The 25,064-nt window shown below is 34.5% G+C and overlaps 1 protein-coding gene across 9 annotated transcripts in view; it reads right to left on the bottom strand.

The window, feature by feature from the left end:
* Positions 1 to 25,064, bottom strand: part of ZNF385B (zinc finger protein 385B) — a 362,512-nt gene that overhangs the window by 64,749 nt on the left and 272,699 nt on the right. For 5 of the 9 annotated variants that reach the window (XM_045559849.1, XM_045559851.1, XM_045559854.1 and 2 more), the window contains 2 exons: positions 21,586 to 21,728; positions 2,602 to 2,640 (listed from right to left, as the gene is read on the bottom strand). In XM_045559849.1, coding sequence (XP_045415805.1) covers positions 2,602 to 2,640; positions 21,586 to 21,728 — 182 coding nt within the window. Of the gene's footprint in view, positions 1 to 2,601; positions 2,641 to 21,585; positions 21,729 to 21,962; positions 22,051 to 25,064 lie in introns of those variants that run through there. The other 4 variants (XM_045559852.1, XM_045559855.1, XM_045559858.1 and 1 more) reach the window with 2 other exon arrangements.

The following is a 25,064-nucleotide window of genomic DNA, read 5'->3' as shown; positions in this document are numbered from 1 at the left end:
ATAGAGAGGAGAAATGAATACTATCTCTAATCATGATTATAAATCAACAAAATGCAAAATTAGCAATTAGAAGAACTTAAATACATTAGTAAAGAGGGTGTATTGAAGAGTCATTGAATAATAAATGAGCCAATTTTTTTTTGCTACAAGTTTTAGAGGGCAGGACTATGTATTCCCACAATAAAGAACATTTATAGTGGTTTGGAAAGCTTAAAAATGTGAAGAGGGAGATTTTTGGAGTGATGGAACTATTCTATATCCTAACTGTAGTGATGGTCATTCAAATCTATACATGTGTTAAAATTCATAGAACTATACACACCCCTCAAAAGTGAATTTATGTATGATAATTTAATAAGTAAAAAAGAAAAACTGTTAGGAGTATTGTGTTTACTAAACATAAAATATCATTACTGAAAAATCTAGGGATTCATTTTTTCAAGGTCATAATTGATTGTATTAAATTTTGTTTAATGAGAATAGTAACAATAAAAATAATCTTCCATGCAGCAAAGAAAATCTCAAAAAGTCAGAAAATAAAATCCTAGTTAAGTTTATTATTTTACCCACAAATGCATACAGTTAAATTTATCCATTCATTTGTAAAATATTAAACTATACTTTCTGATAGTTCCTAGAGATGGCAAATCAATTTGGATAGGTTTAAAAATAAAGTAGCCTAACAAGGTAGGATGCAAAAACTATACTGTTTTGTAAAGTTAAAAAACAAGAGTATTTTATTGAGATGATTTCTGTTCACAGGCTCTGAAAAATATTACCCATCTGGTGATGTGTGAACTACATGGGATTAAAGTATATGAATATTTCCCAAACACCAGTTTTCAGCATACCACTTTTGTTATTTTTGCCATGCCCATACACTGACATTTTTTCTTTAATTTAAATTTGATTTAAATTAAAACAGACTTCTACAACACATAAACAATAATTGCCATGAAATCATAGTTTTAATGTATACTTTCCTATCACTCCTTTCAAAAAATATATTGAAAATTAACATTAAAAATTAAAAGTTTCATCACTTAAAGTAAATGCACATATCCTAGTTGTTCCCATGCAATATAGAAACACAGACAAAAGACAGATCTACAAAAATCGAGTTCCAAATTTTTAGTAAACCATGATATCTATTGAAAACTTTAACAAGATCTTTGAATATATGTCCCCTTTAAATTTTTGAAATTGTTAGCTGTCTAACAGCTTTACTTTGCTCAAATCTCACATTTGTACCACATCAGCTAGAAAATATGCCTTCATGTTCCAGAGGCTGAGAGCTCTCTGTCCTGAAAGGTGAGTTGTAGGCGAGCACTCCAAATACAAACGCATCTGCTCTCCGAAAAACAAGCTAAGGAAGTCCCTTCATGAAACTCTCACCAGAATTAGGTTCTCTAGTTTATATACATAATGCTAATTTTTCTCATAAAATCAAATACATACAGCCCTTTTACCCCTTCTTTGCTGCCTGTCATTAACTCTTGCTGCCTTTCATCCTTTGAATGACTTATCGCTAATCATATCAAAATTTTACCCTCATGTTTCTCACTTGGAACAGATTTTCTTTATTTTCCACTTGGTTCTCTACTTCCTTATAGGTTTTGTGAAAAGATCCACTTTTTATTCTTGTCTAAATCTCTTTTCTCTTCTTCTGTTGTTTATCAAAAAATTCTGTTAATATTTTTATATTCAAATGTCATTTGGGGGGACATGATTTAAATGAAAGAAGACTTTGAATGATATGAAAGAGAATATTTCATTCGCCAATTTATCTGATATCTTGAAACAGTGTCAAGCTGATGTTTTGTTTTAGTGTTTGCCATCTGATGCAATAACTATAAATACCTGAGTCATTTCTGTGGGATTCAGATGTGAGCAACAGAGAAGGTTTTCAGATACCTTTTTTTTTTAAAATACAAACTGGTAAAACTCTAAATTTTTTCTTGGCTGGCTCTATGGTGTAATGGATAGCACATTAGACTTCTAAATTTTTTCTTGGCATTTCTACAGTGCTCTAAAAGTTAGATAAAATAACTATGATATTAATCTATATTAACTTAAATTTTTCCATCTACTAGTTCAATGTCAGCTCTCTGTAATCATAATGAAATGTGTATAACTAAATCATTAATAATTCTTTTATTCAATCACCGATTTTCAGGATGAATGAAAACATTCCCACAAATCCTAAAATGTGACAAATGCAAGTGATTCAATTTATTATAGTCAAAGTTACATATATCTATGTCATAATGATTTCTTGTGTAGAATACTCAGGTAAATTATTGGAGGTATTGCAATTGCTCAGTAAATTCTCATTTTTAAAGATTCAACTGGCATTTCATAGACATTTCATTGTTAAAAATGAATAAGTGCTTTCAAAAATATTTATTAAAATGTTTATAATATATAACATTTAAATGAACAAATGTCTCGTTAAATAATCATGTTAAATTAGTTCATGTTAGTTCACACTGCAAAGAACTGCGGATTCAGAAAATTATGATTTATCAGGAAATACTAAAGAAGCTTTTTTTTAAGGAAAAAAAATCCTACTACATAGCTCTAGCTACCAATATTCCTTACCTGGCAGAATTTATTGGTCCCAAATAAGCCTCTTCTTTTCTAAAAAAGTAAAAGTTAGAAGTAGTCATCTGGAATTTTGAGGCTAGCAAGCACAATTACATAAAAATTATAAAAAAAAAAATCTATGTTCCTTGTTCTTCTCTTGAGTACAAAGCCTGAAAAAGAGTTAACACTTGCCACTTTTTCTAATGAAAACCGTGCAGAAATGAAAAGCAAAACCCATTAGTGCAATTAACTGGTAGGTAATGAAAATGAAAGATGAGGTTGTGGCTGTTACCAGGAATTGAGGAGGTAATTGGAGGCCATGTATGGACAAATTAACTATTATATTATAGTACTTATCAAATGAATTAATGAAGCTGGCCTTATCACACCATCTATCATATTTTCAATATCAAAATAAGAACAAACAGATTTCTTTGTTGTATTCACCAAGATTATGGAGGCTACAAATCGGTGTGAATTTTTTAAAAGATCATTACATTCACTGAGTATACCAAAAAGTAATTTACTTCTGCACAGCATAAGCAATCATATAAAAATATGCAGCTGCAAATAAAACCTAGACACAGAGAAAAGAAACAAGCTGTAGTGCTTCACTAAAGGTAGGATGAATCTAAGATGGGGCTGTGTGACTATATGATCAAGGGACTTGACATAATCCTAGATTATATGTAGACTCTAGACAATTTTGCTAGGTGGAAGGAACTTTAGGCAGGAAAAAACAGAATTACAAACTTGTTAACGATTCCAATACCTTTTAAGAGGCCTGAAATTTGAGTTCTATTTTTGTAAGAGTCTTAAAATGATTTATCTAGCCACCCAGTAAGGCTGAGAATGAGAGTGAAATGAGTTCTACCCCATTAAAAAGCAAAAAAGATGGGGAAATCTCACCTTAAACTTAAGGATCTATTTTAACCAATGTTCTAAAAAGCATTCAGTAAGCACTTATCACTTCTGCAATATAGGAGGCCCTGCTAGCTTTTCTACTAAACAGAAGTAGAAACCGGATTTTTCACTTTTAAAATTTCGAGTAAACATTTCTGGAGGCCTGATATGTTTCAGATGCTGTCTCAGACTGGATAGGGAGATGAATCAAACATGAGAAAGGGCATAATTTTAAAAGTTAAAAAGTGAAAAAAAGTAGGACAAACTATTTAATTGGGGGCTGGGAAAATAAGTTGTCACTAAGCAAAATAATGAGGCATGAGAGCCACAAAAAGATCTGTCTCCTGTGCCCCACCACTACTTTGCATTTTTTCCCGTTTTCTGATTTTCTCATACTTTAAGCATGTAAGATCCTCCCTTTAATAGTGACATCAATGTGTTATCTTCCCAGGATATCTTTTTAATTCTTTTTTCTAGCTGTGTAATAACAATAATAACATCGGAGTAAGAGCAGCTTTTATTTATGGAGCTCTTACTGTGCACCGGGACCTATACAAAGGGATTATCTCATGTAGTCTTCACCACCACATGAGGCAGGTACTATTATTATTCTTCTACAGATGAGGAATCCAAGGCTTTGAGAGGTTCAATAATTTATCACCCTCAAGTTTGCAGATGTTGGAGCCAGGATCCAAACTCAGGTAGGAATCTCTCTCCACGCTGTTCCCTGCTACAGAACACTGCAGCAATGATGAGTGTCATGCATGGCACTGCTATAGGATATGGGCTTTGGGAAGAATGTGTGAGTGTTCCCAAAACTTCTATAGCCTGGAAGATAGCTGCCTACACAAACTATAGATAAGGCCCCCTTGGTACTTAAGGAAAAGTTTCCTGGAGAAGTGAATCTGGTTTTTCTCTTTCTCACCCATTGCTGATATTCTTAGGATAAGCTCATTTCTTCTTGTGCAACTTCAAGAAAGCCATAAGTAAAATTTGGACTATCCTTTCCTTTTTCCCCATTATAACTGTTGGATTTACACACAGAAAAAAATTGTTCTGGGGCTAGAGATTACATGTTAGCAGGTGGCAGTCATCATTTGCACCTGTCCTTGATTTGCTGTAAAAAGGACCTTAGCTACTAAACCTTTGAGACTTAGGGCCTTCTGAAAGTTTGGGTAGGCATCAACTTTTTAACTGTGATGTTACTGAATTACAGCAGTACAAAAAGAATAACTTTTTCACCCTTTCCTTTTTCAATATCAGACTTATGGAAAAGAATATGACAATAGGGTCTCATTAGGACTTCAAATATTCATGAAACAACACATTTTAAAGTGATAGCTGCATCACTGAAGAGCAATATTTCTCTAAAGTTACTTCAAAAAAGGTTTTGCCTTTCATATTTAAATATTCTAACCACATGCTTGTATGTTAATGTTTTACTTTTTAAAAATCCTTGAAAACTTGAATAGAAACAAAACAGATATAAATGTAAGAAAGGCAAATTTTTTTCTCTCAAAGATCAAGAAATACAAACAATTGCATATTGTTGGCAACATTAGCTCAACCATAAAACTTGTACTATTTTGGATTTCAAATCATAAATTTCAATAAAAACAAACCACATAAAACACTCTACTAGGAGTGCATGCTACCATGAGACCTGCATTTTTGCATCTGGAATGTGTAAAAGCTGAGACTTGCCATGCTGACACTTTCTGCCCTATCCAGAGCACCCAGACAGGGGTCCACTTGAATGCCATCAGTGCTGCTGAAAGGAAGACAAATGGCATGCCACTCTCGCCACAGACTGTTGATTAAATCAAGGGTCAAATGTTTGGAAAAGCCTTCCCTCTAGAATCCCCCGCTCTTTGCTGAAATCTCACACTGGCCATGGCTTGTAAAGGACAACATCAACTGTGCCCTCTTTCACTGGGATACAGTGACCCCAGCAGAAAGTTAACCAGCCATTCACAACTGGTATAAAGGCTAAAATAGGCTAAAAAAGATGAAAAACATTATTTTGTTGTAATATCTTCACAAACTGATAGGTCCCATTATATCAAAGTCCCAGACTCAATAAAGCTATCATTATTATTGCTACTATTACTATTTCATCAAAATATTGTACATTTCTAAGTATTTTGAGGCTGGTTGACAATTGGCATCTAATTGCTGCAGAAATTAAATGGGAACCCAGGATTTTACCTTTTCCCACTTTTTCAGAGCCTCCCTAGTAGCAGTAAATGTTCCCTATAGAAAATACAAGTGAAATCAGCCCAGAGATGAGGCAGGCTATCAGAGTAGACTACAGATTAGCATTTCATTTTTTTCCTCTGCTTTTAAAAAAATGTATTTAGAGAGGTTGATACATGCTCAAGTTCCATATTGTCAGGACTCCTTTGAAAAGCTCTGGGATTCATCAAACTAGAGTTGTATATTCCATTGACAAAAAGGATGACTGGAGTTAGGAAAAAAACATCCTGTGATCCATTTTGAAGATCCATTTTGAAAAGAAGACTAAAGTCTGCATTTTTCAGTAGTTTTTCTGGAGAAATTCCATCTTGGTTTTATTTTTGGGAAGAATAAAAAGAAACATACAGAATTCAAACAGATTTGTGTTTCTCCCATAAAATAATGTCCTTTTTCTAGATAACTCTGATAGTAAAAGATGCCGCCTTTTTAGAGGTTAAGGGTTTCATATTGACTTTAAATATATAGTTCTGTTCTTGGGAATTTTTGCTGTTTTCCAACACATCACACTTTTATAAATATATTATTTTCAATTTGTTTATATTTACTATATTTTTATGAAAAATTTATTCATTTAACAAAAGTTTATTAAGTACCTATCATATACTGTTTTAGGAGCTGCACATACAGTGGTGAATAAGCCTTCAAAAATCCAACAGTCTAATTGGGGAGACCTAAATATCTAAAGTAATAAATAAGACAATTTCAGAGTGTTGTAAGTACCATGAAAAAAATCAAATAGGAGAATGGGAAAGAAACAATATTTTACCACGGATCATTCCTAAAAACATTTTCATTGCCTTGATACCCACTGTGATTCAGATGCTTTTACATGTAAAGCCATATCAAATATGCAAAAAATCCTTTCCATGATTTAGAGAAGTCGATACAGAATCCAGAATCGTGCAGTTGGTAAACACTGTAGACAAAGAGGCATGCTTCTCAGTTCTCAACATGGTCTGTGAGATACCTACAGAGGATTTTCTTCAACTACCAAGACAACAACTGATCTCAGAGCCACCACCAAAAATATAATGCCAAGAAGAAAGGGAAACTGAAATAATTTCCATTTTAGAAGTTTTCTAAGGATGAGTTTGCTAAGTACTAGACACTACCCATCTGGAGACCTTCCTAGTGGGTTTCTGTACAGCGTAATTGGCCTGAAATGTGGTGAGCAAATAGCAAAATGACCATGAGTTACTTCTTTTGACTTTAAAGTAAATACATATTTTGTCTAAGATCTAACAGTTGTTTGTGAAGATATTACAACAAAATAATGTTTTTCATCTTTTACACTTTTAAAACCTTAAAGAGTTGCCAAATGGTAAAAGCAAAAAAGCTAAAAGCAAATGGATGGGTGATTTCACCATCTCCCTCTCTTTAGTGGAAACCCAGTAATGCTTTTGACAGATAATTTTTAAACTGTTCTGAGTAGAAAGGATAATTTTTAAGTTCTTTTTCAGACAGTAGTTATTTTGTTAATGGGAGATGCCATAAGATTAAACCTGTGTACCTTACTGAAGCTGAATGTCTAACTCTCACAGTAGAACCTTGTATGTAACAAATATGGTCAGTACAAATGTAAAATGTTCCATTTTCTTGGCTGGCTCCATATGCTCGGTGATTTTCCATGCCGCCAGGGATCAAGAGTGATGCAGCAAATCTGCAGTTATGCTGCTGTGTAATTTAAGAAGCCACATCAAAGAGCATTTCAAAAAGTTCAGTTTAACAAATAAGACTTTCAACTTATTTCTGCAATGGGTATGGGACTTAATTGAATGTTCATTCTTCCTTCGTTGTCATTAACGGACACATACCCAGCAGTGTTTTGGGTGTTGATATTCCTATTAAAATTTTAGATAAGTAAACTAAGGAATTGAAATTATATTGCATATGTATCCATATTCAGGTTAAAAAATGCATATTGAAAGGTCTAATTGGTTAATGTGATGTATTGAGGAAACTCAAACCACCCTCAACTCCAATTGCAACTGCTGTTTTCAATGTAGGGAAAAAGCATTAAGGTAATGAGCTGAATTATGTCTCCTAAGGAAACCTTGTGCTTTTCTTTCTTTCCCTTCTTGAATAAACAAATGCTTAGACGTGACTGGAAATAATTAGGAAAGAGAAGTGTTTTTCCATCAGGATGTAAAGAAAGTTTTTGAAAGGGTTTTCATTTTGTCTTGAAGATGTGATGTTGCTATAATTAAAATAACTTTTGGTCAAAGTATACATACAGATTTTAAAGATCTGTAACATCTTTCAAAGATAACATAATGAAAAATTCATATGATATTGTTAGATGCCCTTCTGAAGGAATATGAGAAAAATGACAAATTTTTTAAGAAAAATTAAAAAACTACTTGAAATCTTTTAGGGAATTAATAAGAGTTTACTTCTATCGTGAATTTTAATAGCTCAAAAGAAGAAATAAAATGATGATAAATAATATTAATATTTTTTATATGTGGAAAAATTACTGTCCTCAAAGTACTTATGTTTTATTTCTCAGTGAGATATATTCATATTTAAAAAACAAGAACAACAAATAGGTCAAGACATATATGGTTGACAATGAACTATATCCCACAAAGATAGATGTCAACAAAACTGGTTAGAGTACACTATTCTAGAAAAAGGAACTGGATTCTCCAAGAAAATCTAAATAAAATGGCCTGAGTTCTTCCTATGTTATTTATGTAATAGTACTGTGTCTCCTCAGGGTGAAATAAAATGAGACATCATTTCAAGAATAAGGACTACAGAATGGTTTTTCAATTGATGTGTTAAATACTGAACAAAATAGAGACTCATTAGAGGATAGGTCATCAGAGGTGATTATTCCACAGCTTATTTGAAGAAAAAGATCTATTCTGAAGTTTGGTGAGACAGGCCAAACATCTGAGATAGAAGATAATACAGTTTGGGGGCTTTCCTTTTATTCTTTTTTAAACAGTGACTTGAAAATAACCCCAAAATTGTCCCCAAGACTAAACTTCCATAAGATAAAATTCAGTGCCAAAAATGTCTGAGAAATATTTTTTTAAAATAGAATTTTTTATTCTTTAGAAGAAAAAAAAATGGAATATGAGTAACCAAAGACTACTTGCTGATACTTACAGATGTAGTTTCTAAGACTATTGGTGCTAAATTCCAAATCCAAGTAAGGAAGGATGTGTTTGCTTATTTTCTGGTAAATGGGCTAAGAAATGTTATAAGGGCTAAGAGACTAGGGAAGTAATGAGCTTTCTTGATTTAAAAATCAATAAACCTCTTGACCAGCCAAATGCATTAACTGACATCCTTTCAAAACCATTCTGTCAAAGCTAAGTTTGAAAGACTGTTCAGTAACTAATCAGATATACCCTGATGCTGAGGTCCATAACACAAATTAAAAAAGGTATAAGATGAAAAGAAAATCCCACCAGGCAGGAAAAAGTGCAAAAGCAGAAACCTGGACCTGTTTGAATATATTCTTCATTCTGCAAAGCTAAGAATGAAGCACTCTCCCCCCAAATGGAGGACAACACATTTCTTACCCTTGCACTGAGAAGAAACATGACAATTGAGGGCTGGAAAAGTTCTAGAAAAGCAACAAATCTGTAATGTTCTAATCCTAAGCATTTTGGGTTCTTAATTCCCCCATGCCACTCACTCATTATACAGTGGTCAAATGTCAGGGATCATCTACATTTTCAAACTTTTTAAAAAATTTGTTTCAGTTTAAGTCTCAGAACCTCCCCCTTCCTTCACCTGCAAATAGAATCCTAACTGGAAATTCAATACAATAAAACACTGAAAACCGAGTTCTGGTTAAAGCAGGTAGGTTGGGCCCCAGATTTTAGTCTTTCTCACTTAAAAATAAAAAGAGATTTACAGAATTTTAGTGACTTGCTTGAGCCTCCACAGGGAAGACCAGAATCCAGATCTCCTTCTATGGGTGCCAGATTTAGCAAATAAAAATATAAGATGCACATTTAAAGTTGAATTTTTGATAAACAACAAATAATTTTTAATGTAAGTATGTGCCATGCAATGTTTGGTACATTAATACTAAAAACATTATTTGTTCGGGCATCGTGTATTTTATCCTCGATTCCCCTCCAAGGATGCCACAGCTATATCAATGTTGATTCTACTAGTCCTTCTCATAGGTTCACCTTTTCACACTTAACATTTTAGGGCTTTAATTAAGAAAGTGGTCCCTGAGTGGTTTTGTGGACAGGTGATATGAAAAATATTTTATATCATATGTTCATCTTGCTATTGCCCTTTTTCACAAATGTATATGCATACACATATTAGCTCTTAGTACTAAACATTTTTGGTTTAAATTTGTCTCTGCATTTATATTATACAAAATATACTACAGTTGTAAAGTAAAATAAAGAGCTTTAATAAAGTGCCTCACTCTGCTTTCTGCAGTGATAATTACTCTATTGAATAAGGCTCTGTTAATGGTACAGCTTGACATTCAACATTCGTCCATTTGATTTATTATAATTATTCTTAGCGTGATTGCAAGGAGGCTATAGTTCAAACCAAAAGTAGTTTAAACTAAACTGCTTTTCTTTTCTTCTGAATATGTAAGGAAAAGCAGTCACTTCCAGGCAAAACTATTTTATTCACCAAATTTATGTCAGATACACACAAAGCCCTCTCTGCCACTATATGTTCTGAATAGAGCAACACATAGGTAAGAGAAAAATGAATACAGCAAATGAAATCACCAAATTAAAAATGCATACAGTTTGCTTATATTTTGGCCATGGATATGACACCAAGAATTCCTAATTAAAGAATGGAGAAAAGCCTACATGAACCATATAGCAAGCTGTCATGAAACACATCAAGTCTCTCAGTAACATTCACGAAATGATGTAACGTTATGAGGTAAAAATCATTTGTGTTTATAATCTATCCACTTCTCATAAAGATATTCAGAAATGTTTCTGAATTATTCTGCTTCACTTTCTGAAATCCAATCTATCAGGATGCTTGGCCCTTCAAAGTCTTCACAACACTCATTGAAATTTGTATTCACCCTTCTGCCTCCTTGAAACCTCTTAAACTTTTACCAGAATTGAACAAATGCCTATATCTAACAACAGAAGAAGTTGATACATCACTTTATTGAAAACATTTTGCATAATTAGTGGGGAACAATATCACAACAGAACATTATCGCAGTATCAATTGTTGGCAGTTATGGAACCTCTGCAGTTCGATTGGCTCTCCCAAAGCTGGGGTTAAAAGCTGGCCTCTGGAAATCAATCATGCTCTCAGCAGAGAAGAATATTTCAGTGATATGAAGGCTGAAATGGAGACTATAATCTTTTGTGATTACCCTTGAGGCCGCAGCAAACGCAGAAAGGGAAGTCTATGAATTGCTGATAATTTCCTGTGATGACCGACTCCCAGGAAATTCTGATATTACCCTTGCACTATAACAAAATGACGGTTCCCCAGACGCATAGCTTCAAAGAACTCCACATCTGGGTGTCACAATGCTTCTTCAGAAGCTACTCATCCATTAAAAGGGCCAGGTCTGTGAGGCAGCAGTGCTCTCTCTGAAGACAAAGGAGAGTCTGATTGCACAAGGAGTGATGAGCTGTATGCTACAGGCTTGTCTTTCTAGAAAATTCTTTTCTGAAGGAATCGATTTAAAATGTATCACTTTAACCCACCTTCACCCCAGAAGTCTAAAGACTGATACATTTCTCTGTTGTTCCTAATGGCTGTGGAACTATGAATATCTTAGCTTGTATAACTTCCAAATTCTTATTTAGGCTGATATTTGCATTTTGTGAAAAAATAGCTTCCATACATATGCACATACCCTTAAGGTCTATATAGTACTTTGAGATAGAATATAAAACTATTAATCTTTTTTGAGTAAGCAGCAAACACGGTTAGATGCTATTGCTCAGAGCACAGGTTAAGGGGGTTCTTATGCAACTGGCAATTTAAATTCAAGAAAACAGGTGTGTTGGGGGGTGGGTACAGGGAGATATTTAACAGTCAAAACTACAAAGAATTTTGGGGATAAATTTTAATTATCACTATATGAAGGATAATTTGTTATGTTGATTATTATGACTGAGTTTAAAATATTTTTTGAATGTCAATTTTAACTTAGTTGCAGCTTAGGTAATGAATAATGTGGGAATAAAGGTTCTATGTTTGGAAGTCAATAATACTATAAAAATATAACAGAAACCATCATTATGTCTTAGGACTCAATAAACAATGTGTCATAGGTATACAGCTCTCAGGTTCAAAATATCTTTGCATGTAGCTTTTAAAATCTATATATCATTGATGGTAAATGAGAAAAACAGAATCCAATCAAACTGGTTGTGCTTATTTCCAGTCTCCATTCAACATACCCTGTCCTCAGCCCTGCTCAGAATTCACTTGCAGCACCTCTTTACTGCTTCCAGACAGTCAAGTGATTCTGATCAGTAAGTATGCCCTACCATTCATTATCTCATTCCGCTAACATAAATTGAGCACCTGCTAAGTACCAGGCATGACTATTTTAAACTGTAGTGCAAGTTTCTTAAACTCAAGGTCTTAGCCATATGTATACCCTTAGCATCTGCCTTAGTTAGGTTTGCTCTAATGCACAAAGCCAGCCCCAGTGATAAACATAACTTGGTTTATTTAAGGTAGTTTATTAGGTGTAAGAGATAGGGATAGAAGTATTCATAAAAGTATTAATATTATTTATAAAAATAGTTTTGCTATTTAAGTGTCCTTTTGTAAACATCATCTCATTTGATATTCATGGTATTTTAAATTATTTTAAAAAGTATGGCAATATGTTATATATTTATGATTTTTTTCACAGCTTCTCACTAAATACATTCCAGAAATATTCTAAATACTCAGTTATACCCATAATTCCCCATAAATATAATAAAGTCAATTTTCATGATGTAATAATAGAAAGGTATCATCATCCCCAGTTCTAAAATGGGAAAAAGTGGTGCTAAGTGACTGTCTCAAGATCAAAGAATATGGGTTCAGACATGGGTCTTCTGACTCCTAATCCACTCCTCTTTCCCTATATAATGAAGTGGAGCATTCTCCCTTCTTCTCCCCTTTGTTCTGGCTCCTCCTTCCCTGGGGAAAATGAAGTAGAGTCAAGCCCAAGTACAACTATTAGAGGTTTACTTTGGAACAAGGTAAGTGGGGTTACTTCTTGGAGATCAGAAAGAACTCTCCGCGTGGCTTTTGGGAGGAGGTGGGATCTAGCTGATGAATGAGTGACTAAATAAATGAATGCCACCACTTTCTTTGGAAGATAAGTACTTCACTAGCATACCATTTGATAGCCGCCATTAGTAATCATTTTGGCATCTAATAGCTTCAGCTCATTTTGGGAAACTGATATTTTGTTAATTTGATTATATCGTTATGACAATGGACCATTTTACATATGATGGAAGTTTGAAGTCTACCTAGGAAAAACAATGAAATTAGGCCCAGGCATGTATTTTTAATTGCTGGAGAGTTTCTTTCTGTGCACTTCTAATTATTTGTAAGTCATAAGCCTGTGAAAAAAATCAGATATATTTTCTACAACACCACTCAGATCTGTAGTTGGCTCTAGAAACTATAATCACAATAAGAGAAAACAAGTCTGAGACTGACAAGAAAAATCTATCTCCTAAGTAGAATAAAGGAGAATTTTCAACCTTACTTTAGAGGTCGCAAGGATTTATTGGGTACTTAAAAAAATATTTCCCATATGAATAACCTCAGAGAAGTATATACATTTAAATTCAAGATATGGTATGGAGGAGTCCAGCTCTTGCTTGTCTGATATTTAGTTTTTTTTTTTTAATTTTTCCTTTTCAGTGGTAAAGCTCTCTTTTGGAAGAAATAAGACTAGATTATATTCTTCAATCTTCTGATCTGCAAAAAGGGTACAATAATGACACCTGTAGCCTATTTCATATGTGAGTGCATTAATAGAATTAATTGTAGAATGTCTTTAAAATATGCTAAAGCCCTCTGATACTAGAATTTCGTGAAAAAGGGTACCATTTACATATTTTATGTTTTTTTTTAAATTTCAAGCATCAGAACATAAAAAGGAAAGTAATAAAACCTAAATTGAAAGCTAAATCTGTGGGGGGGAAAAGTGTTTTTCCAGGATTCCTACTGAGCTCTGCAAAGATGTTGAAACTTCACAGATTGCTAAACAGCACTCCAATTCATCCTTAGCACCCTCAAAAGCAACCATAAAAGCAAAGGGCCTGAAATATTCCGAAGTACTCTCCCCACCCCTGAAGGAGATCTGTTATTTAATTCTGAGCGTAAAGTTCTAGAGAGAGAGGGGGAAAAAGATCTGTGCTATTGGATGGGTTCTTAAGCTCTTGGTAAGTTTTTCAGAGGCCTCCACCATCAATTAAAGTTTACAGAGCAACCAATTTAGAAATGTCTTTTCTGGGGTGGAGGGGATGTTTTGTATAATAATATTTTGCTACTATTTTTGTATTTTTTAAGTGCTCTTGCTCTACCACAGACACATTAAGGTTTGGTTATCGAGAGAAGCTAAGAACAAGGCTGTTGGTTTCCCCTTTTTTATTTAATTAAGTGGGGATTTGTTAAGAATATTAGTGAAAAATAAGATAAAATTTTTAAAGAAGAGGGCCTGAGGTAAACACTTTTTCCAAGTTGACGCTACTCTTGAAAAATGCTGACCTGGGACAACGCCAAGACCAAAGACCTGTCTTGCCAGAAAATCTGATGTACCCTCCAAGTACACATAATCCTTGAAACTCTAGCACTGAAGACAAGGCCCCAAAGCCATGTGAGGTTGAGACTAGGATAATGAAAGGGACACGCAAGAGGACACAGCATGGTGGGACTACAGATGCCTCTTTTAACAGGTTCCTGAGACCTTGTGTTCTCTTAATTCATAAGGGCCCATCAAAGTCTAAATATGTTTCCTGGCAGCTTTTATCAACTGAATTGACTGTTCACTATGAGTGGAATCTATTATGTATGGTGAATTACACAAGAGGAGGAAGTAATTCCTATCAGACAGTGAGCGATTTGTCTTATTCATCACTGTACACCCTCCTTAGCACAATGAGTGGAACATGTAGGCATGCAGTAAATGTTTGTGAATGAATGACTTTTTCTAGATACCCTAAACGAGTAATTTATCAGGGAGTGAGACAAATATGACTACACATTACATAAATATACATTCATACATACACGCATACCGTATAAATAATACCTGCACATTCTAATGGAGTTTCAAGAGTGAGTAGAGAAAAGGGAAATTTGAACACAAAGTCTTTAGTAAAACAAATCTTGAGGCTTTTGAGTAAGGCAAGGGACATGAGTTAAATTTTAAAAGGACATGTTTGTGGTTTGAAGGGGTGAGGGAGCCAACAGGGCAGATGGTCACTATGTAGTTTTTTCCTCCTAATGGTCATGTTTACATAATTTTTCTCTCTGTCAAATTTAATAGGGATATAAAATTTTCTAGGCACAGAAGTATAATATATGCTGAAATATTTGTACAAATCTTTGTTAGCTTTGTACCACATTTCGAAGATTTCCTTTACTCAATTTTTTTCTAATGATCTGGGAAGCATGGTTTCTCACTTAAGCCTAGTAATAGGCCATCAACCTCTCCCCTGTTCAAGTGAACATGAGCAACTGTGGAAAATTTCATCTCATCTTTTAGTTCTATGCATTGCTTTAGAACATATAAAAGAAGATAATCCTTCAATATATTTTAAGCCACATCATGAAAAATAAAAATTCAACCATATTGTCTTTTCTATTTGACTGCAATAAATAGTACAAGTAGAGTCAGCTGGACATACTGGTATCCTAAAAAATATTGAACACATAACTTTTAATGACAGCAAGCACCATTAGAGCGAAAAAGAAGACTCAGAGGGCAAAAATTCACATTTGGATTACATTAAAAGAAGTAAAGTACTCTACTTAAAAATATTCAAATAAAAGAAAATATGTATTCAAATGCTTAAATTGGACTTATAAAGATATTAAAGGCAGGTAAAAAAGTTAAATGTCCTAACTTCAGGTTTCCTTACAATAACACTTCATGAGAAACGTGGCATGAAATAACAGCAAAGTAAATGTGATTTTGATTCCCAATTTCTTTCTTTCAGGTCTCCTTCATAAATATACTATTATTTCTACTATAAGAAAGAAATATTTTAAATGTTTGTTGATATTGCCAAACTATGAATGACCCAGAATCTCAGAGGATCTAGAATGTCAAAATAAATGGTAATCATATAGATTATTTCACAACTTGTCATGGATGATTCAAAAAAGAAAATAATTTGGGAGTTGAAAGGTTAGAAATAATCTTTATTCTGTTCCATATATTTGTTCATGTTTCAGAAAAAAATAATTTCAAGGTAGGTAGTGAAAAGCAGATTCTTTTTAACAAAAATAAGATTGTTGAGCCTCTTGCAATAAAGTAGCAGTGACATCCACTGAGCTTATGCTTTCCTAGAGCAGTTACAAAAACATGGCAGAAACCACAAAGACATCTCAAATAATTGGTACATAAAACACCTGCTAATCGGCAAAGAAGCTGACAGGTGACTGTGGTCCCAAGGCAGCTCTTGATTATAAATATAGCTCTGGAGAGTTACACAGATACATCTGTGCATGTACACAATATGACTGTTAAAAAGAAACTTTACCTACTTATCATCACATACATCATATAGGTTGGGTATGTGTCTCAGTCTGCTCAGGATGTCATAACAAAATACCATAGACTGGGTCACTTAAACAACAGAAATCTATTTTCTCATAGTTCCAAAGTCTGGTAGACTAAGATCAGGGTACCAGCACGGTTGGGTTCTGATGAGGGCTGTCTTACTGGTTTGCAGATGGCCACCTTCTCCCTGTGTCCTCCCATAGTGAAGACAGAAGGAGAACTCTCTCCTGTCTCTTCTTATAAGGGCACTAATCCCATGACGGCCCTCCCCTCATGACCTCAGCTAACCCTAATTACTTCCCAGAGGCCCTGTGTTCAAATACTATCACATTGGGAGCTAAGACTTCAACATATGGATTTTGGGAAGATACATTTAGTTCATAACAGTATATATATATGTACACATATATATATGTACACATATATATATGAATGGGTCTTCTAAATGAAATTATTTTATCATATTAAGTTAATTTCATCCATCTTGGTATTATCCTAGTAGTTCATGAACAAAGATGAAAGTTAGATCCAGAATAAGGGAAATAGGAGATTCTAATTCTAATGCAAGAAGCAATTGTGTATATTTTAGTAGCTCCTAAAACATTATGTACAACCATTAAAGGATGGCCATGGAGTATTTGGCAAGACTAAAGAAAAATTAATATCAAAATAATGAAAATAGCTCTACTGGAATACAAAACAATTTATTCTTTCTGGTGTCTCTTGAATACTATAATGTTTAGTAACTATTCACTTTGCCAGTGTTTCTTGGTTTTTATTATCTTGCCTTTTTCAAGTCTATTTTCTCTATTTCTTATAAGTTTCTTGGGCACAAGGGTATTTTCATTTTATTTATTTTGTTTATCCTTTCCCTAATCCCAGTACTCTTTAGTGCATATATTATGTTTTCAATACAATTCAGTAACTAATGACTTTGTTTTTTAACTAAATGCTCTTAAAGGACAAGGAATGTAGGAAATAATGGCTGAAGTTTCCACACCATCCACACAGAGAAAGCAGGGAACTACAGCTGGAGAAAGGTTTGTAACTAACAATTGCCTTTCGATTAAAAAGTGATGACAGTCCTCAGGAAAATAAAAATAAAAATAAACACCTGGTTTATCACCTAATACTTAGAAGGGGCTCAAAAATATTAGTATTCCCTTTGCTGGATGGAGGACTGTGAATATTGAAAACCAAGGAACTGGGGCCCTATCCTCTGACCTTTTCTCTCTTCCTCCCTTCCTTCCTTCCAAAAAGTTTTATCGAGCACGTATGTGAGACACCCAACATATTAAGATGAACAAGATATAGTCCCTGTCCTCAAAGATCGGATATTCTAGTGAAGAAGTCAGATAATTAGGTAATTAGACTATGGTGTGGCAACTGTTATAATCAAGGTAACCTGGGGCTACTTTGGAAACACAGAGACAGGCCTTAATTCAGACTTGAAGAGTGATAAAAGACTTCCTGTGAAGGAGGTGATATCCAAGTTGAGTCCTGAACGACAAATAGTTGAAGGTGGGTAGACAGGCACAGAAGCCTATTAGGCTTTAGATACAAAGGTCGAGATCTTTAAAAATTTATGTTTGGGTTCGCACAGTCTTGTAGCTATAAATGACTCAAAACAGTCTTTCTTAAAGTACAACTGCTGAAACACAGTGTTAACATCATCATTCTCCAGTCATGCATCCTTGACATATAGCCCATCATAAATTATCAGTGATCCAGACTCCATCTCCCTTATCATGTCTCTGTATAATTCTGCTTGGACAGTGTTGCAAATTATTGGCTTATTCTTCATAGCTAAGTAAGCACTGAGAGAGAATTTCAGTTGTGGCGTATAAGGCAAGAAAACCACTAAAAAACACTGTGAAACCTATTTCTTCATCAAGTACAACTTAGCATAGAACAGGTACCTATTCTATTTTGGAATACCACAGAATCTCATTTCATTGTTGCTAGTTTCTCATGTAATGTTATCATATTCCCCTATTAAAAAAGGAGGAAATCATAACTTGATGTATTTTTTAAAATCTAATTAAGGAAAGTAGTAAAACATTAATCTTCCAAAACCTTCAGTTAGAGCACAGGATTTTTGTTCTTCTGGCAATAATTACGAGATTGAAATTGACTTCATATCTTATATTTACTAATATTAGCTTTGGTTAAAAATAAACTGATATGGTAGAATTCACCTGGTTTTCAAAGAATAAGTGGACTCTTGACTACAACATACTTTTAAAATTTGCCCACAAGAAATTGTAGCTGTTTTTCAAATATATTCTGCTTTATAGTTGTTTGTAGAGGTCTATTTTATACATTCAAAAAAATCCTTTCCTCTTTCTGCTTAATGATTCTACTGCAAATTGTCTACAATGTTTCCAGAAAAGAGCACAAAAGATTTCTGATTGAGCTTTGTTCACAATGAATGCAGTGGGAGGTGATATGGGCCAAAAGAGCCAAGGATGCAAAGAGCCAGAACATGAGTTTTGAAGTTAGAAGATTCTAATTCAAGTCTCAGTTCTTCCTTTAATAACTCTTGTTCCTTCTCTGGACAATAGGAGTAATAATCAAGGCCTACCGAAATGTTTTGAAGTCTCAGTCCTTTGAAGGATGTAAAACATCACAAATATACAATAATCCAGTGTAATTATTAGTAGTGATGTAATGGTGCTTTCCTCAGAAAATATGAACAATGACATTTATGAAATTTGCTAGGTAATCTATTGGGTGAGTTGAATACTGGAATGGAAAAACCTATAGGAAAAGGATTAGCATACTTAAAATTGCAACTCACAGTGAAAAATCATAGGTCACCCAATGATCCTATAAATTCATTTCTTGTAAGATGATAGAGGGTCCCACTTGGAATGACTTGATTTTTAATATACGACCAAAAGAGCTCTCTGTCTCATAAATGCCCCCTGCATATAATATAGAGAGTGAAAACAACTATTTCATGTAGTTCTTTGTGGTATTTTTCACCTTGACCAAATACTATTTTTATTTAAAAATTGTAAGTTTTTCTTCCAAAGGAAGAAACAAATGAACTTCTAATAATAGAATTACTTTTTGGGTTTTCTCAAATATATCATAAGACTAATTGCCATGTACAATTAATCAAACAAACAAAAAGGCATGTTAGTGCATCTGTAATCCCTATGCAATATTAACAAGCCATTATGAAACTGTATTTTTTATCTTAAAAAAACCTTTATGAAAGCATTCACTCCATTTTTGTTTTACAGCTCTTAAAAACAGAGAGGCATATGTAAGATATTTTGATAATTATTAATAAAAAAAGTGACTTAGAGAATAGTGTTAATCATAGGATTGAAGCTATAAAACGACAACAGTACCTATAAGGTACCTGTTAGGTATGTGCATAACATACTTCCAGAAGGGGGCTGGAAGGATGGCTACCAGCTACTGCCAGCACTTTCCTCCAGTGAAGGGAGGAAGAGTGTGTTCAGGGGTAGGGAACAGTGACTTTCTCATTTTGCCTTGAACGCTAATGTTTTATTTGAATCTTCGAAATAAGTATTCATGTGTTATTTGTGTCAAAAACAAATACAGAGAGGTGAACCACAGCAAGAGCCATTTATGCCTACCCATATCATCCATGCTGGTTCCTGACAGCAACTACACTTCTGCAGTGGCTATAAATGCTATCTCCCAAAGACATTCATCAGCACATTCATCAAAATACAAATACTTAGTAAATGTTGTAAGAATTATCGCTTAATTCAATTATGTTTGGAATGACACGTTTCAATAAAGGACACAACAAGTCTGCTTGAGTTCAAGCTCTCTGAGATGGCATAATGTGGTGCTTTGGGAGGGTGACTCCCAAAGGATTAATGGAACCCAGGCAGGAGGGATTTATCCCACTGAGCTGTTCCACTGCTCTAGAAACAACGCTCACCTTTTTATGCCTGTTTTTTGTTGTTGTTGTTGTTTATTTTTTTACTGTTTGACTTGCTTCTGAAAAACGTAAAGAAGACAAAAACATTCAACTGTTTACTCACTAAGACAAGGCCAGTGCTCTATAAAAAGTTGGCTGATCCCGTACCCCCTAATTACCTTACAACACTAAGCCCTGACAGAAGGCCTGTCAGCAGATTTTATTTACAACCCTTAAGGAAAAATCCTCTTGCTGTTTTCACTTCATACAGAAGATAAGTTTGCAAAGGAAACATTTGGCAGTACTTCAGTTGCTTGCTGTCTGGTGGTGTTGATAATACGATTTTTTTTTATTACAGCAGCATTTATAATGCTCTATCATTCATGTAGACCAACACGCCCCAACTGACTATATTTATCAACCAAGCAGACATAATTCATGCAGTCATGTGAACTGTTTAAACTTTTCTCTTACTATAAGTTTAGAACCTGGGTACAGACTAATTTTATCTTGAATTTTATTGTTGAAAGATGTCACACTCCACTTGACACACCTACAAAATGTCTTTCATTCAAATAAAAGGTCAGGTGACTTGAATTATAATTATAGGTAAGTCACTAATATTTATCATGTTTTAAAAGGAATGTCAAAGTATCATGCAGATAACTAATATGTAGATTAAAAATGTGTTTTTCTTTTTGTTAATAGAGTCAGATTCACATAATCCACAATAGTACCTAAATAAAAATAAATTCTCCTTGTGTAAGAGTCACATTTTATTTAAAATATCTCCCAAATAAAACTTCACCCAGAAAGACAAAGCCTGTAGTCATTTTTTTTTCCTTTCTAGTAGAAGGGAAAAATCAATGTGGCTTGGTATCTCCAAGTTATGTTCTTGAGCATGTAAACAGCATCCCAGAAATGATTTAGGGTTCTAAAGCCACTGAAAAGTCTATCAAAATTATGCAATGCAACAGGTGAAAAGTCATCTGTGGAAATATGTATAAAATAAACATGCTGGCTATTGTTTGGACTAACTCCCATGGGTGAAGCAGCATCTTCCATAGCACAGCTGAGCAGTACAACCAATTTTTGTTTAAAATTACACACTTTGGAAACAAGGCTACATCTATTGCCTATTCACAAATGTAATGAAAGAGACTGAGGAGGGCACAAATAAAACAAAAATGCATTTACTCACTGTGTTAAAATTTGGAAAGAGCCCAACAGCAGAACTATTGTCCACTGGAAAAGACATAAATGGTTTGATATCCAGTGAAGGCTGCATCATCAGGGTAGGTGTGCGCACAAGAGCAGGAAGGGTAGTAGTGTGGCATGTACTGCCTGCCAAGAACAAAACAAAAATGAATTCAATCTCTCGCTCACATCCGTCTCCCTCCCAAACCTACAGTGCAAAAAACGAGACCGCTGAGCTGCAACCTGCAAGCAAGAGAGTTATGCTGGAAGTAAGCAAATGGCACAGAGGTAGTAAATACAATTAAAAAGGATCTTCCTCCTCATTGTCCAAGACAGGGATGCAGAACACTTCCCTATGGAAGGGGCAAGGGCTGCTCATACCCGGCGGAGACTCCTAGTGCACAGGTGCTGCTGGCAGGTAGGACAGGCAGAATGAGAACGTCCTGTTGTCTAACCCATTGCCTCTGACTCGCCAAAAATGCAGGAGAGAAGAGGGGAGGAGCCTCTTGAAGCCAGATGCTCTTTACTATTCAGAGTTACTGAATGGCTAGTAGGCATGTTTTATGCAAATCAGAGATAATTATAGGGTTTTTACAAAAGGAAAAATACTTGAACTCATAGTTACTGTCTGCTCTCAAGAAAGTTATGACTCAACTTATTCTCTTAAAAGAAACAAACTGAAAGTTGCTCTAATTTTGAGGGAAATAGGTAGTCTAGACATCAGAGAGTTCGAGAATGTAAAAGGGTTTATTATGGCCTGGCTTGCTGACGGGGTAGTAGTTGGGACAGGGAACAGTTGGGACAGGGAGTAGTTGGGACAGGAACTCAAATTTTTGTTTTCAACTTTTATTTCTAGGGAGTTTTGTATTATTTTAGCAACTATCCCTTTTAACATTAATATATTAGCTGTCACCTCTCCAAATATCTGGCTTAACGTATGAGCAGCAGATTGATAACACTCCTTTCCAATGACAAGCATTCTTTAGCCTGTAGCTTCCATGTAGTGCAGATAAGTAACTGGTGCAGGTGGCTCTCTGGGAGATAGGCTTTGGCATGCCTTTTTTTTTTTTTAATATAACAGCTTTATTAAGATATAATTCCCATATCAGACAATTTACCTACTTCAATTGTGCAATTCAACGGTTTTTAGCATAGCAACAGAGTTGTAAACCATCCCCACAATCAATTCTAGAACATTTTCAGGACCTCTAAAAGAAACCCCATACCCTGTTTTAGCAGTCACTCTCCACTTTCACCCAACATCGCTAGCTCTTGTCAACCACTAATCTGTTTTCTGTCTCTATACATTTGTCTATTCTAAACATTTCATTTACATGAAATCATACAATCTCTAGTCTTTTGTGACTGGTTTCTTTCATTTGACAATGTTTTCAAGGTTTATTCATGTTGTAGCATATATCAGAATTTCATTCTTTTTAAGGCTGAATAATATTCTATGGTAGGGATGTCCCACATTTTGATTATGCATTCATCAGTTGATGGGCATTTGAATTGCTTGTACTTTTTTGGCTATTATGAGTGATGCTACTATGAATATTTGTTTACAAGTTTTCATGTAGACATACATTTTCGGTTCTCTCAGGTACAGATGTAGGAGTGGAATTTTGGGAATCACCGGGTCATTTGATAATCATATGGGTTATCCTTCTGAGGAACTGCCAGACTGTTTTCCAAAGTGTCTGAAATGTTTTATATTACCACCATCAGTGTCTGAGGGTTCCAGTTTCTCTGGTTTGCCTACATAGGATCACACAATAATTATATACCTCAAATCTCCTACTGACTTCAAGGAGAAATGAAAAGTATGACAAAATGCTCCAACTATTAAAATTTCCACCAATCTCTTACACAGTGTCCCAGAATCATTAAAATTTCTATTTCAATGATACTTTTTTTGGTAATGAATTTCCTTAATAAACCCTGCATCATATTTCAAATCATTCCAGAACATTATTGGCAACAGTGTTTAATGGACTGTCATATTTCATTTACATTGATCCTAAAAACAGAAAAAAAAGGAAAGGGTGCCTTAAGCATCGTCTGTAATGGCAAGTTGTCAGGTCAGCCCCATCCATTAGGGAATATAGAGTAGGATTCACCAGGGAATCAGCCAAAAGAATAGATTGAGCAGTAATGCTTTTCTCTGATGCCCAAGGAAATGCTCTGATCTCAGCCTATCATTCACATAACCACCCTGTGTTTAATTACAACTTAGTCTTCTAATTAGGTAATATTACATTGCTAACTTCAGTGCTTGTAGATCCAAGATGATGTATTATATCAATACGTCAAATGTTGCAGAGGCACTTATTAAAATATTTATTTTAAAAGCTTTGCTTTAAATTCTTAGCTAAATTAAAAAAAGAGACATCTCTTATAATAGAACAATAACCTTTTATAATTTATTATCATTTTTAAAAATATAAAATATAAAAAGTAAGTATACAGAATCATTCTACTTAAAGCTGCACCATGAACAAATTTGTAATTATTTTGCCATTGTGGGTCTCCCAAAGGGAAGCAACTTCTTTCTCTAAGCCCACAATGGTGGCTCTGATAACACCGTGTAATACATGGCCCCCCAAGGCCTGGCTAGAGTCACTTTGTACTAACAAACTCAAATCAAATAGAATGCTACAGGGAACTTCACAAACAGATTGCTGCATCAACAAAGGTCAGAATGCACAATGATCCCCCTTACCCAATCAAATCTCTATGCTAATAAACACAAGGCTTGAGAACTACTTAGCTGCCACCATTCATTAGCATAAAAAACTTAGCAGCTGTTTACCATTTCATTAGCATTTTAATGACAGACAATTTGCCACGTTAAACACAGATTGTTTTAAAGTACTGGTAGATCTCCTGAATAAATATAAACTATGCTTTCATCAATCCTTCACCTCAACCTTGCTGTTTTCATTTTTAAAACCTGCTTTTTAGTACTTCTTCACTAAGACTGATTGCTTCAAAGGGAGTTTTTTCAAATGGGAAATAAATAGGAATAAAGTACATTTTTTTTGCACAGGTTATTTCATGCTTTGATCCCTCTGTCATCTTATTCTAGATTCTGCCGCTGCTGCCGCTGCCGCTGCTGCTGCTGCTAAGAAGCCTTTCTCCTCACCTCTGGGTACTCAAAAGTCAGTGTGAGTTACAAGCAGAAATTTGGCCAAAATGTATTGCACCTGTAAGAAAATGCTTATTTTTCTCTAAAAGTCAAGGGCTTGATGAGAAAAAAAAGTTGAAAATACAATGACCAGACATTCAATTCAAAGGGTGGTGTAATATACCCCTTACGTGGCTATCTCATGGGACAGGACCTGCCTTTGACTTTTTTGTATGAACTATTCGGCAATATTATATAAGATGCCTCCTATTTGTAGTTCTGTTTCAGAAGATAGGATATAATCTGGTATATATCATAATGAATAAAGTCATAATAGGGTTCCATCTTATTTGATA

The sequence above is a fragment of the Lemur catta genome, chromosome 8 (genome assembly GCF_020740605.2).
Source record: "Lemur catta isolate mLemCat1 chromosome 8, mLemCat1.pri, whole genome shotgun sequence".
Lineage (NCBI taxonomy): Eukaryota > Metazoa > Chordata > Mammalia > Primates > Lemuridae > Lemur > Lemur catta.
Note: the sequence above shows the minus strand (reverse complement) of the source record. Positions and strands in the feature narration are given on the sequence as shown.